At 46.0% G+C, this 12,174-nt stretch overlaps 1 protein-coding gene across 1 annotated transcript in view; it reads right to left on the bottom strand.

The window, feature by feature from the left end:
- The window catches only part of sncaip (synuclein, alpha interacting protein), a gene marked incomplete at its 5' end in the record, with an annotated part of 11,057 nt that extends 1,631 nt beyond the window's left edge, over window positions 1-9,426 (bottom strand). Inside the window, 11 exons of the mRNA XM_079221649.1 lie at window positions 1-904; window positions 989-1,078; window positions 2,086-2,255; window positions 2,366-2,491; window positions 4,819-4,932; window positions 5,380-5,559; window positions 5,645-5,889; window positions 6,089-6,236; window positions 7,932-8,479; window positions 8,761-8,833; window positions 9,370-9,426. The exon at window positions 1-904 is cut by the window's left edge and continues 1,631 nt beyond it. Of these exons, the coding sequence (XP_079077775.1) occupies window positions 34-904; window positions 989-1,078; window positions 2,086-2,255; window positions 2,366-2,491; window positions 4,819-4,932; window positions 5,380-5,559; window positions 5,645-5,889; window positions 6,089-6,236; window positions 7,932-8,479; window positions 8,761-8,833; window positions 9,370-9,426 (2,622 nt within the window). The 3' untranslated portion in view covers window positions 1-33. The remainder of the gene's footprint in view (window positions 905-988; window positions 1,079-2,085; window positions 2,256-2,365; window positions 2,492-4,818; window positions 4,933-5,379; window positions 5,560-5,644; window positions 5,890-6,088; window positions 6,237-7,931; window positions 8,480-8,760; window positions 8,834-9,369) is intronic.
- Window positions 9,427-12,174: the final 2,748 nt, after the last annotated feature.

Below are 12,174 nucleotides of genomic sequence, written 5' to 3'. Positions count from 1 at the left end.
TCTCTCCGTGTCCTCCAGGAGGCGCCGGTTCGGCTAAACGTTACTGGTTCTGCTCTTCGCCTTGGCCCCTCCCCCTCCTCTGCTCTCTGACTTCCTGCCAGGTGATTGACAGGCGGAGCCCGCCTGACTGTTGTTGTTGTTGTGGTTTGCGTTCCCGCTCAGCGTCTCCATGATAGAGCGGAACGCCCCGAACGGCCGCTTGCTCTCCGAGCCGCCGGCCGCCGTCCTCTCCTTCCCATGATGCCCTCTGGCCGGCTCCGCCTCCTGGCCGGAGCTCTTGTGCACCTGCTCGTCGAAGGTGACCCTCAGCTTCAGGTTCTGGGACGTCTTCCTGCGAGCCGACGGCGACTTCAGGGCGCTCTTGGGGCTGGTGGCGGCGGCGTCCGGCGTTTTGCCGTCGGCCGCCTCCGGGTCGCTGGAGGTCGGGGACGGGTCGTGGCCGACGCCGTCCGCCGACCTGGACCCGCTGAGAGAGAACGCCAGCTTCTTCTCGGCCGTGGAGGAGGAGGGGAGGGTCTTCCTCACCATCAGGTGGTTGGACGCCGGCTCCTCCTCTTTGATTGGCAGGTGGGACGGCCTATCGGGGCGCAGCGTGCTGGAGGCCGAGGACGAGGCGTTTTTACCTTCCTCCGGCGGATAACCGTCCGAATCCGATTCGCTGAGCGAGCGCTGCATGATCTGTTTGAGTCTCGCCAGCTTGAGCTCCCTCCGCTCCGCCGGCCCCGACCTGCGGGCCCCTGAGGCCCCTGAGGCCCCCGAGGCCCCCGGGCCGCCCGCCGGGGCCAGCCGGTCCCTGGGGCCCGGAGGGTCCACGCCTCCCTGACGGACCGACCAGCCGTCGCCTGGAGTCGCCTCCGCCGTCAACATCATCTCTGGCCACGCCTCCACTGAGGCATGCTGGGAGCTGGAGTCCAGAGAGAAGGACAGGATCCTTAACTTGTCAATGGCTTTAAACGTGTGTGTGTGGTTGTGTGTGTGTGTGTGTTACCTGGGAGATCTGGAAGGGGTCCCCTCAGCCTCTTTGGGGTCCATCAGTCTCTGCAGCTGTGTCTGGAGAGTCGTCCTGTCTGCTGCCTGTCTGCGTGACAAACCACAACATTGAGTCTTAGCCAATCAGAGCGGAGCGTCTCCTCCAGGAAGCAGCGGATTGATTTTGGTTTAAGAGGAAATCGGAGAAAAAAGATCGTACCGGACGAAGAGGGAGAACGATGTATAAATAAATAAAATACCGACGTATTTTGGCATTAGTTTGTCATTTAGAGTGTTGAAGGAGCAGTGACAGTGTTAGCATAGTGTAGCATAGCGTAATGTAGCAAATCATAGTGTAATGTAGCATAGCGTAGTGTATCATAACGTAATGTAGCGCATCATAGCGTAATGTAGCATATCATAGTGTAATGCAGCATAGCGTAGTGTAGCATAGCATAATGTAGCATAGCATAATGTAGCGTAGTGTAGCATAGCGTAATGTAGCATAGCGTAGTGTATCATAGCTTAATGTAGCGTAGTGTAGCATAGCGTAGTGTAATATAGCGTAATGTAGCATAGCGTAGTGTAGCATAGCATACGGTAGTGTAGCATAGTGTAGTGTAGCATAGCGTAATGTAGCATAGTGTAGTGTAGCATAGCGTAATGTAGCATAGCGTAGTGTAGCATAGCATACGGTAGTGTAGCATAGTGTAGTGTAGCATAGCGTAATGTAGTGTAGTGTAACATAGCGTAGTGTAGTATAGTGTAGTGTAGCATAGCGTAATGTAGCGTAGTGTAACATAGCGTAATGTAACATAGCGTAATGTAGCATAGCGTAATGTAGCGTAGTGTAGCATATAGTAATGTAGCATAAAGTAGCATAGAGTAATGTAGCATAGTGATCCAAACTCCATTCAGAAAACTAAAAGAAGAGAAGGAGGGATGAGGAAGAGGAGGAGGAGGAAGCGCAAGAAGAAAGAGGAAGAGGAGGAGGAGCATACACTCATGTTTAAAGGTTGTTGCTCCGGATCATTCTGGACTCTTTGTTATATACACACACACACACACACACACACACACACACACACACACACACACACACACACACACACTTACTCGCTGAGCTGCTTGGTGAGTTTGACGACCTGCGACGCCAGCGACATGCAGGTCTCCACGACGACCAGGTAGCGGGCGCACGTGGTGTGGCCCTGCCGCTCGGCACTCTGGGAAGGCCGCTCGCCCGGCTGGTTCTGCACCGTCACGTTGGAGCCGTACTCCACCAGGGTCTGCACACGGGACACGGGCACCGGTCACTTCACTAGAACCACGCGGTGACGTGGTTCTAGGCAGAGGGGGAGGCAGAGGCAGAGGGGGGCGGAGCCAGGAGATCACTCACCTGGATGCAGGTGAGGTGTCCGTACTGAGCCGCCACGTGGACCGCCGTGTTCCCGTTCTGGTCCACCTCGTCCAGGGAGATGGCCTGCTCCTGCATGAACTGGAGCAGCCACAGCAGCACCTTCTCCTGGGGAGACACGGGGACACAGGTGTGTGTGTGAGAGAGACTGTGTGTGTGTGTGTGAGAGAGATTGTGTGTGTGTGTGAGAGAGACTGTGTGTGTGTGTGTGAGAGAGATTGTGTGTGTGTGTGAGAGAGACTGTGTGTGTGTGTGTGAGAGAGATTGTGTGTGTGTGTGAGAGAGACTGTGTGTGTGTGTGTGAGAGAGATTGTGTGTGTGTGTGAGAGAGACTGTGTGTGTGTGTGAGAGAGACTGTGTGTGTGTGAGAGACTGTGTGTGTGTGGGAGACTGTGTGTGTCTGTGAGAGATACTGTGTGTGTGTGAGAGACTGTGTGAGAGACTGTGTGTGTGTGTGAGAGACTGTGTGTGTGTGTGTGAGAGACTGTGTGTGTGTGTGAGAGAGACTGTGTGTGTGTGTGAGAGAGACTGTGTGTGTGTGTGTGTGTGAGAGAGACTGTGTGTGTGTGAGAGACTGTGTGTGTGTGTGAGAGACTGTGTGTGAGAGACTGTGTGTGTGTGTGAGAGACTGTGTGTGTGAGAGACTGTGTGTGTGTGTGTGTGAGAGACTGTGTGTGTGTGTGTGAGAGACTGTGTGTGTGTGTGAGAGAGACTGTGTGTGTGTGTGTGTGAGAGAGACTGTGTGTGTGTGAGAGACTGTGTGTGTGAGAGACTGTGTGTGTGTGTGTGTGAGAGACTGTGTGTGTGTGTGAGAGAGACTGTGTGTGTGTGTGTGTGAGAGAGACTGTGTGTGTGTGTGTGTGTGTGTGAGAGAGACTGTGTGTGTGTGAGAGAGACTGTGTGTGTGTGTGTGTGAGAGACTGTGTGTGTGTGTGTGAGAGACTGTGTGTGAGAGACTGTGTGTGAGAGACTGTGTGTGAGAGACTGTGTGTGAGAGACTGTGTGTGTGTGTGTGTGAGAGACTGTGTGTGTGTGTGAGACACTGTGTGTGTGTGGGAGACTGTGTGTGTGTGTGTGTGTGTGTGAGAGAGACTGTGTGTGTGTGTGTGTGTGAGAGAGAGACTGTGTGTGTGTGTGTGAGAGAGACTGTGTGTGTGTGTGTGTGAGAGAGACTGTGTGTGTGTGTGTGAGAGAGACTGTGTGTGTGTGTGTGTGTGTGTGTGAGAGAGACTGTGTGTGTGTGTGTGTGTGTGTGAGAGAGACTGTGTGTGTGTGTGTGAGAGAGACTGTGTGTGTGTGTGTGTGAGAGAGACTGTGTGTGTGTGTGTGAGAGAGACTGTGTGTGTGTGTGTGTGTGTGAGAGAGAGACTGTGTGTGTGTGTGTGTGTGTGAGAGAGACTGTGTGTGTGTGTGTGAGAGAGAGACTGTGTGTGTGTGTGAGAGAGAGACTGTGTGTGTGTGTGTGTGTGTGTGAGAGAGACTGTGTGTGTGTGTGTGTGTGTGTGTGTGTGTGTGTGTGTGTGTGAGAGAGAGACTGTGTGTGTGTGTGTGAGAGAGAGACTGTGTGTGTGTGTGTGTGAGAGAGAGACTGTGTGTGTGTGTGTGAGAGAGACTGTGTGTGTGTGTGTGTGTGTGTGTGAGAGAGAGACTGTGTGTGTGTGTGTGAGAGAGAGACTGTGTGTGTGTGTGTGTGTGTGTGTGAGAGAGAGACTGTGTGTGTGTGTGTGAGAGAGAGACTGTGTGTGTGTGTGAGAGAGAGACTGTGTGTGTGTGTGTGTGTGTGTGTGTGTGTGTGTGTGTGAGAGAGAGACTGTGTGTGTGTGTGTGAGAGAGAGACTGTGTGTGTGTGTGTGAGAGAGAGACTGTGTGTGTGTGTGTGTGAGAGAGAGACTGTGTGTGTGTGTGAGAGAGACTGTGTGTGTGTGTGTGTGTGTGTGTGTGAGAGAGAGACTGTGTGTGTGTGTGTGTGTGTGAGAGAGAGACTGTGTGTGTGTGTGTGAGAGAGAGACTGTGTGTGTGTGTGAGAGAGAGACTGTGTGTGTGTGTGTGAGAGAGACTGTGTGTGTGTGTGTGTGTGTGTGTGTGTGTGTGTGTGTGTGTGTGTGAGAGAGAGACTGTGTGTGTGTGTGTGAGAGAGAGACTGTGTGTGTGTGTGTGTGAGAGAGAGACTGTGTGTGTGTGTGTGTGTGAGAGAGAGACTGTGTGTGTGTGTGTGAGAGAGAGACTGTGTGTGTGTGTGTGAGAGAGAGACTGTGTGTGTGTGTGTGTGTGAGAGAGAGACTGTGTGTGTGTGTGTGTGAGAGAGAGACTGTGTGTGTGTGTGTGAGAGAGAGACTGTGTGTGTGTGTGTGAGAGAGAGACTGTGTGTGTGTGTGTGTGAGAGAGAGACTGTGTGTGTGTGTGTGTGTGAGAGAGACTGTGTGTGTGTGTGTTACCTGTCCATAGCGAGCGGCGTAGTGGATCAGACTGGGATGTTCTCTGGAGCAGCTCAGCTCAGCGATGGCCTCCGTCTCACTCACCATCCACCTCACACACTCCAGATGACCGTTCTGCCACACACACACACACACACACACACACACACACACACACACACACACACACACACACACACACACACACACACACACACACACACACTTAATCTGACTGAATAAACAAGAGGCGTTGATAACAGCCAATCAGGACTCGGCTGCCCGGCTTGTCTCCAGACAACACACTTCCTGTCTGGCAGCCAATCAGGAGCCTGGCTTCCAGGGCCGACGCTCGTAACACTTTATGACCTCACTGACCGGCCAACAGCCAATCACATGTCTGCACGACTAAAAAGGAACAATCTTTCTTGAGTTGGAACATTTTCTACCAGGTGTGAAAAGACTGGAGCACACACACACACACACACACACACACAGACACACACACACACACACACACACACACACACACACACACACACACACACACACACACACACACACACACACACACACACACACCTTGACTCCCAGGCCGGCCGGCGTGAGCTGCTGGCTGTTGCGCTCGTTGAGGCCGTCCTCCCCCATCAGGGAGGTGAGGTGCTGCAGACAGTCGGCGTGACCCTGGCAGGCCGAGACGTGCAGCAGGTTGTTCCCGTCCGGGTCTCGGATCAGCTCCAGGTTGTCGGCCGCCAGGTGAGGCTGCAGGAGGAGGAGGAAGAGGAGGTGATGAAGAGGAGGAGGAGGAGCAAACATCCAAACGTTACGCTTCTCTTCCTCCTCTCACCAGCAAAGAGATCTGTCCCTCTCTGACGATGTTGATGATGTTCTGGTTCTTCTTGGTCTCCTCGTCCTCCTCCCGGCCTCCACCTCCTCCTCCTCCTGGTCCCGGTCCTCCTGGTCCCGGTCCTCCTGGTCCAGGAGTCCAGGGCTTGGAGGCCCCCTGCAGTGGGAACATGATCCCCGGGCCCCCAGGAGGCTCCGGGCCCGGCCTCGGGGCCTCTGGGTAAACCCGAGCCGACAGCAGCTTGTCTGGAAGTCGTTGAAACGGGTCAAACCAACACCATGACTTTTCACCACATTTTCATGTTTTTTCTATGACTTTTCACCAAATTTCCATGACTTTTTAAAACTCCATGACTTCTCCAGGATTTGCATGAGCGTAAAAACCCTGAACACGAAGACGAGGAGCGAGTGAAACAACAGGAGGAAGAGCAGCCGTCGGTCCTACCTGCATCGGAGAAGGAGGAGGAGCAGCTGAGGAGGCCCGAGGGCAGCGTCTCCGACTGGAAGCCGCCCCGGTGGAGCGGGTGGAGGTCTGGATCCATGGACTTGGACTTCCTCAGGTCGGACCACTTCACCGGAGACAGGACGCAGTACTGCAGCAACACGGTTAAGTCACATTTCTCCTTTTTACATGTTTTTATTTCTCCTTTTTACATGTTTTTATTTCTCTCTTTACATGTTTTTATTTCTCTCTTTACATGTTTTTATTTCTCTCTTTACATGTTTTTATTTCTCTATTTACATGTTTTTATTTCTCTATTTACATGTTTTTATTTCTCTCTATTACATGTTTTTATTTCTCTTTTACATGTTTTTATTTCTCTATTTACATGTTTTTATTTCTCTATTTACATGTTTTTATTTCTCTATTTACATGTTTTTATTTCTCTCTATTACATGTTTTTATTTCTCTTTTACATGTTTTTATTTCTCTTTTACATGTTTTTATTTCTCTTTTACATGTTTTTATTTCTCTCTTTTACATGTTTTTATTTCTCTTTTGCATGTTTTTATTTCTCTTTTACATGTTTTCATTTCTCTCTTTTACATGTTTTTATTTCTCTCTTTTACATGTTTTTATTTCTCTTTTACATGTTTTTATTTCTCTCTTTTACATGTTTTTATTTCTCTTTTACATGTTTTTATTTCTCTCTTTTACATGTTTTTATTTCTCTCTATTACATGTTTTTATTTCTCTCTTTTACATGTTTTTATTTCTCTTTTGCATGTTTTTATTTCTCTTTTACATGTTTTCATTTCTCTCTTTTACATGTTTTTATTTCTCTCTTTTACATGTTTTTATTTCTCTTTTACATGTTTTTATTTCTCTCTTTTACATGTTTTTATTTCTCTTTTACATGTTTTTATTTCTCTTTTACATGTTTTTATTTCTCTCTTTTACATGTTTTTATTTCTCTCTATTACATGTTTTTATTTCTCTCTTTTACATGTTTTTATTTCTCTTTTACATGTTTTTATTTCTCCTTTTTACATGTTTTTATTTCTCTTTTACATGTTTTTATTTCTCTCTTTTACATGTTTTTATTTCTCTTTTACATGTTTTTATTTCTCTCTTTTACATGTTTTTATTTCTCTCTTTTACGTGTTTTTATTTCTCTCTATTACATGTTTTTATTTCTCTCTTTTACATGTTTTTATTTCTCTCTTTTACATGTTTTTATTTCTCTTTTACGTGTTTTTATTTCTCTCTATTACATGTTTTTATTTCTCTCTTTTAGATGTTTTTATTTCTCTCTTTTACATGTTTTTATTTCTCTCTATTACATGTTTTTATTTCTCTCTTTTAGATGTTTTTATTTCTCTCTTTTACATGTTTTTATTTCTCTCTTTTACATGTTTTTATTTCTCTCTTTTGCATGTTTTTATTTCTCTCTATTACATGTTTTTATTTCTCTCTTTTACATGTTTTTATTTCTCTTTTACATGTTTTTATTTCTCTCTTTTGCATGTTTTTATTTCTCTCTTTTACATGTTTTTATTTGTTTAACTTTAACGAGTTTTATTAGTGTTTTCACTTATTTATCCATCACTTAAATGTAAATGTGCTGTAAAAATAAAGCATATCAATATTGTTATTAATATTTAATGACTGTAGAGTCGACCTCTTAAGTTCTGATTTTACCAAACATCGCAGCAGTTAACGTGAAAACATCAATGTTTTAGTTTCAGTTGCGTTCATCAATACAAAATCTGGTGCTTTTACTCTGAAGGCCAGACTTAATTTGACTGTAGAGCCGCTGTTTCTCCTCCAGAGCGTTAAAGAATACCTGAGTCTGTGAGCTGCTGCTGCCCAGGCTCAGAGGCTCGCTGTGGGGCAACGTGGAGCTCTTCATCCCTCCTCCTCCTGCCCTCCTCTCCAGGGTACCTCCGCTCAGGTGGCTCCCCGTCGCGGGGCGCTTGTCGTGGGCGACGCGGGGCAGTGTGGACATCTGCTGGCTGGACTTGATGTAAGGCACGTCCAGGATCTCGTCCATGTCCAGATCGTAGTGCTCCAGCTCCCCGAACGGCGCCGGCGGTTCGATCCCCCCGGCGCCACTCTCTCCCTTTGCCGCTGCCGCCGCCGCTGCCCCCGGCCCGTCGGAGGAGCCGGAGCCCGGTTTGTCGGAGCCGGGCTCCTCCTTGCCGGCCTCCTGGACCGTACCCTCCGAGTCGGAGTCGGTGGTCTCCGGCTGGTGTTTGAGAGGCGAGACCCTCTTCACCGGCCGGAACTTACTGTGGGCCTCGGAGAGCCCCGGGGGTTTGATCCCCGCGCCACAGCCGCCACCACCGCCTCCGCCGCCGCCGGAGACGCTGCGACTCCAGTTGATGGCCGGAGCTGCAGGAAGACGCAGAGATCAGTGGAGGTTAAATAAAGTGGTTCAGTTCACAGGTATTTAATCAGTTTGAAGTTGTGTTTGAAGAAAGTCTTTTGAGATCTAATAATTATGAAATTGATTTTATTTCTTTATTGTTTATACGTTCGATTTAAAATGTTTTAGTCGGGAGGCTCTTAAAAAAAGACATTTTTAATCTCAGAATAATTTTCTCCTGGTTTCATGAAGGTCAAAGGTCAAATATATATATATATATATATATATATATATAATAAGCAGGTACCTGGCCTGTCCTCGGCCTGGCCATCACTCCTCCTGGACAACTCTGGGATGCTCTTCAGAGACGTCACAGAATACTGAAGGAAGAGAGAGAGTTGTTTTACTCTGAGTGCAGACAGAGAGAGAGAGAGAGAGAGAGAGAGAGAGAGAGAGAGAGACAGAGAGAGACAGAGAGACAGAGAGACAGAGAGAGACAGAGAGAGAGAGAGAGACAGAGAGACAGAGAGACAGAGAGACAGAGAGAGAGACATACGTTAACACTGCAGCTCTACTTCCTCCTTCATGAAGGTTAGAATTTGATGTTTATGTTTCAGATAGATGACATAAAAGTTTTTTCTAATATTGACTAAAAAGTCAGTTCTGAAATGTGAACAGTCAGTAAAGTTCAAACTAGATGTTTTCATTTTCTTTAGTCTGCTTTTAATTTTACAATAAAGATCTTTAATGTTGTTTTCTTCAATCAATATTTCTATTTGTATGTCTTTCTATATTTGCTGTTTATTTTCTTTCTTTTATTTCTCACGCCTGGTGAGCATAAACATGGAGGACCGTGAATGATACTTAAATATCAGTGCTTTCTTCTCCCTGGTCATCCCGTGAACAGACGACTGACCACTGAATCATCGGAGAAGTCGATCTCGTCCAGGTCCAGGTACTCAGGAGCCTCCATCTTCACAGCGTCATCGTCAGCCTCACCACCAGCTGGAGGATACAACACAATATGACACAATACAACACAATACAATATAACACAACCACCAGGCGGCGACTCCTCTGGTTGTATAGAAGTATATTCTTCATGTGTTAAAGCTGCATTCTCTCTCCTGACCACCAGGGGGCGACTCCTCTGGTTGAATTATCGACCAGCTTTTCTCCACTGCAGTTTTTGCAAGTATTGTGTTTTGTTAGTGATAAAGCTCGTCTTCTCAGGACGAGTAGCGTCCTAAAGAGACCAAACGTGAGCTTCTTCACGTCCTGAAAACCAACAAACCCTCACATTCTCAGTCAGGACGTTTACAGAACTAAAACCGGACAAAATTAAAAATAAAAGCCTCTTGATTGCAGCTTTGAGTAACAGCGGTTCTTAAAATAAAACTCGACTTCTCTGCGTTTATGTGAACTGAAACGATGCTGGAGCAAAGGAACCTCTCGGAACATGAGCGTATTCATGGTCTGGGGTGGAGAGAAGAAGAGGAAAGCAACTTGTTGTCTTTGTTGTTGTTGGAAGAAAGAGTGTATTTTCATCCAGATGAAACAGGGAGAGCTTTTCTGTTTGATCATGAACTTCCACAAATATCTCAACACCTAAAGACTTCCATAAACAACTATCCGTGGACGAGTTAAATGGTAGGTGAGTTAAAGCGTAGGTGAGTTAAACCATTTGTTAGCTTAACCCAGTGGTTCTCAAACTGTTTCTGTCACGCCCCACTTTGGAGGAAGAACAATGTTCGCGCCCCACCGCCCCAACAAAATTGTAATAAAATGGTCCAACTTTTGTGACTCCTCCATCCGTGCTTTTTCAAATAATAGAATAGAGAAAAAGTAAACCAGATTGCTCCATCAGACAGAGACTAATAAACATGTGCAATCATTTTGTTAGAACAATGCAAATAAAGTTCTAGCAAAAAAAAGTACCTATTATGTCTGCAAATAACCTGTTTTGGACTGAATATATTTTCAAGATAATAACAAGATAATTAACGGCGTAACATAAACATTTCCATGAAAGTACAGGCATTTCTCCATGCATTTAACAATGATGTTTTATGTCCGTGTACTTTGTACTTGTGTCCAATGTAAAGTTAACATGTTCATGTTTTTTTTATTTTTTTTTATCTGCATCTGCGCCCCACCTGTAATACCTCCGCGCCCCACTAGAGGGTCGCGCCCCACAGTTTGAGAACCACTGGTTTAACCATAGGTGAGTTAAACCAGTGGGGAGTTAAACCGTTAGTGAGTTAAACCAGTGGTATGTGCGCGTGAAGCAGCGGAGGCTAATTAGCTTAGATAGCGTTAGCTAACGTGGAAGCTAACCGACTAACCGGTTGTAAAAGGAAGTCAGAACAGAAAGCTCCGGTAAAAAAGCAACCACACAACACGCCTCCCGGTCCCGGGGACGAGGGGCGCTGTCCTCCCGGGTCGCTCGGTGGCACGGTACCTTGTGGAAGTCCGGCGGCCGAGGAGAAGGAGCGAGCTGCGGGAGGAGAGACCGCTAGCCCATCCAGCTGCGCCGCACAAAGACTGTGACGTAGCCGCAGAGAGGGGCCGGCGCCGAGGCGAGGGCTCACTGCGCATGCGCTTCTAGAGCACCACGTCTGTCGAGAGACAAGAGGACTACAATAGTAGCTCATTATTAATCACAAATCACAAATATTTATCGTAATAATCTTGAAATAACTCAGATTTTATTTCCTGCATTATCTTATCTCATATATATGACTTACTATCTCACATATATTACTTTTTATCTCATAATTATGACTTTTTGTGTTATAATTATGACTCGCTATCTCATATTTAAGACTTTTAATTTTCTTAATTTATCTCATAGTTATGAGATAAAAAGTCATGATTATTGTTTTATAATTATGACTTTATCTCATAGTTATGTCATAGTATCTCATTACAATGACTTACAGGATCTGCATGTTTTATCACAGGGCATGAATGAACTTCCATACTCTGAGTTGGTTGCTGACTGACTTTTTATTTTTTGTTCCAGCTGACTCATTGTCTCAATAGACGATCTTTGCAGAGTGGTCCGTTATCCTTAGAATAAAAACCACAACAGAACTTCTGTTCAGAAGATTAATTCTCATGAAAACATCTAATCTAATCATTGCATTTATTTTATTATTCAACATGACTATGTATACCTTCATTTTGAACCACTAGCCACGTGTTTTAGTTTGCTAGCATCTGGCCAGGACAATACAAATGATATGATGACACAACACACCACTGTTGATTGTAATTTATATTATTAAATGTCCTAATACATTCAAATCAAACTTTTTTGCTCTCATAACTCATTTTATAACTCTGGGTTTATATTTCTGCAGAGAAAAGTTATTTTAATCCTAGTTATAGTTACTGTGTGTGTGATGATTAATGAGTGCCTTTATGTTCACACATTTACACAGTAGAGTCAGACGGTTAACACACATCCAGTTACATAGCTTTGCTTCTGTCACGAGCAGAGACCAGGCTATAAATGTCCTCTGAGTTTCCATAATAACAGACTGGTTTAACATCGGCCAGCTCGACCACAGCGGCGCCCTCTAGTGGCCACAACTGCTCCAACTGGCTCATTGCAGGTTGGTGTTTGTTTTTCTTGTTTTGCAATTGTGAATACACGTTTATCTCAAAACATTTCACAAACCCAAAGTACAACAATTAAATTAAATGTATTTTGTAC

The sequence above is a fragment of the Taurulus bubalis genome, assembly GCF_910589615.1.
Source record: "Taurulus bubalis genome assembly, chromosome: 8".
NCBI lineage: Eukaryota > Metazoa > Chordata > Actinopteri > Perciformes > Cottidae > Taurulus > Taurulus bubalis.
Note: the sequence above shows the minus strand (reverse complement) of the source record. Positions and strands in the feature narration are given on the sequence as shown.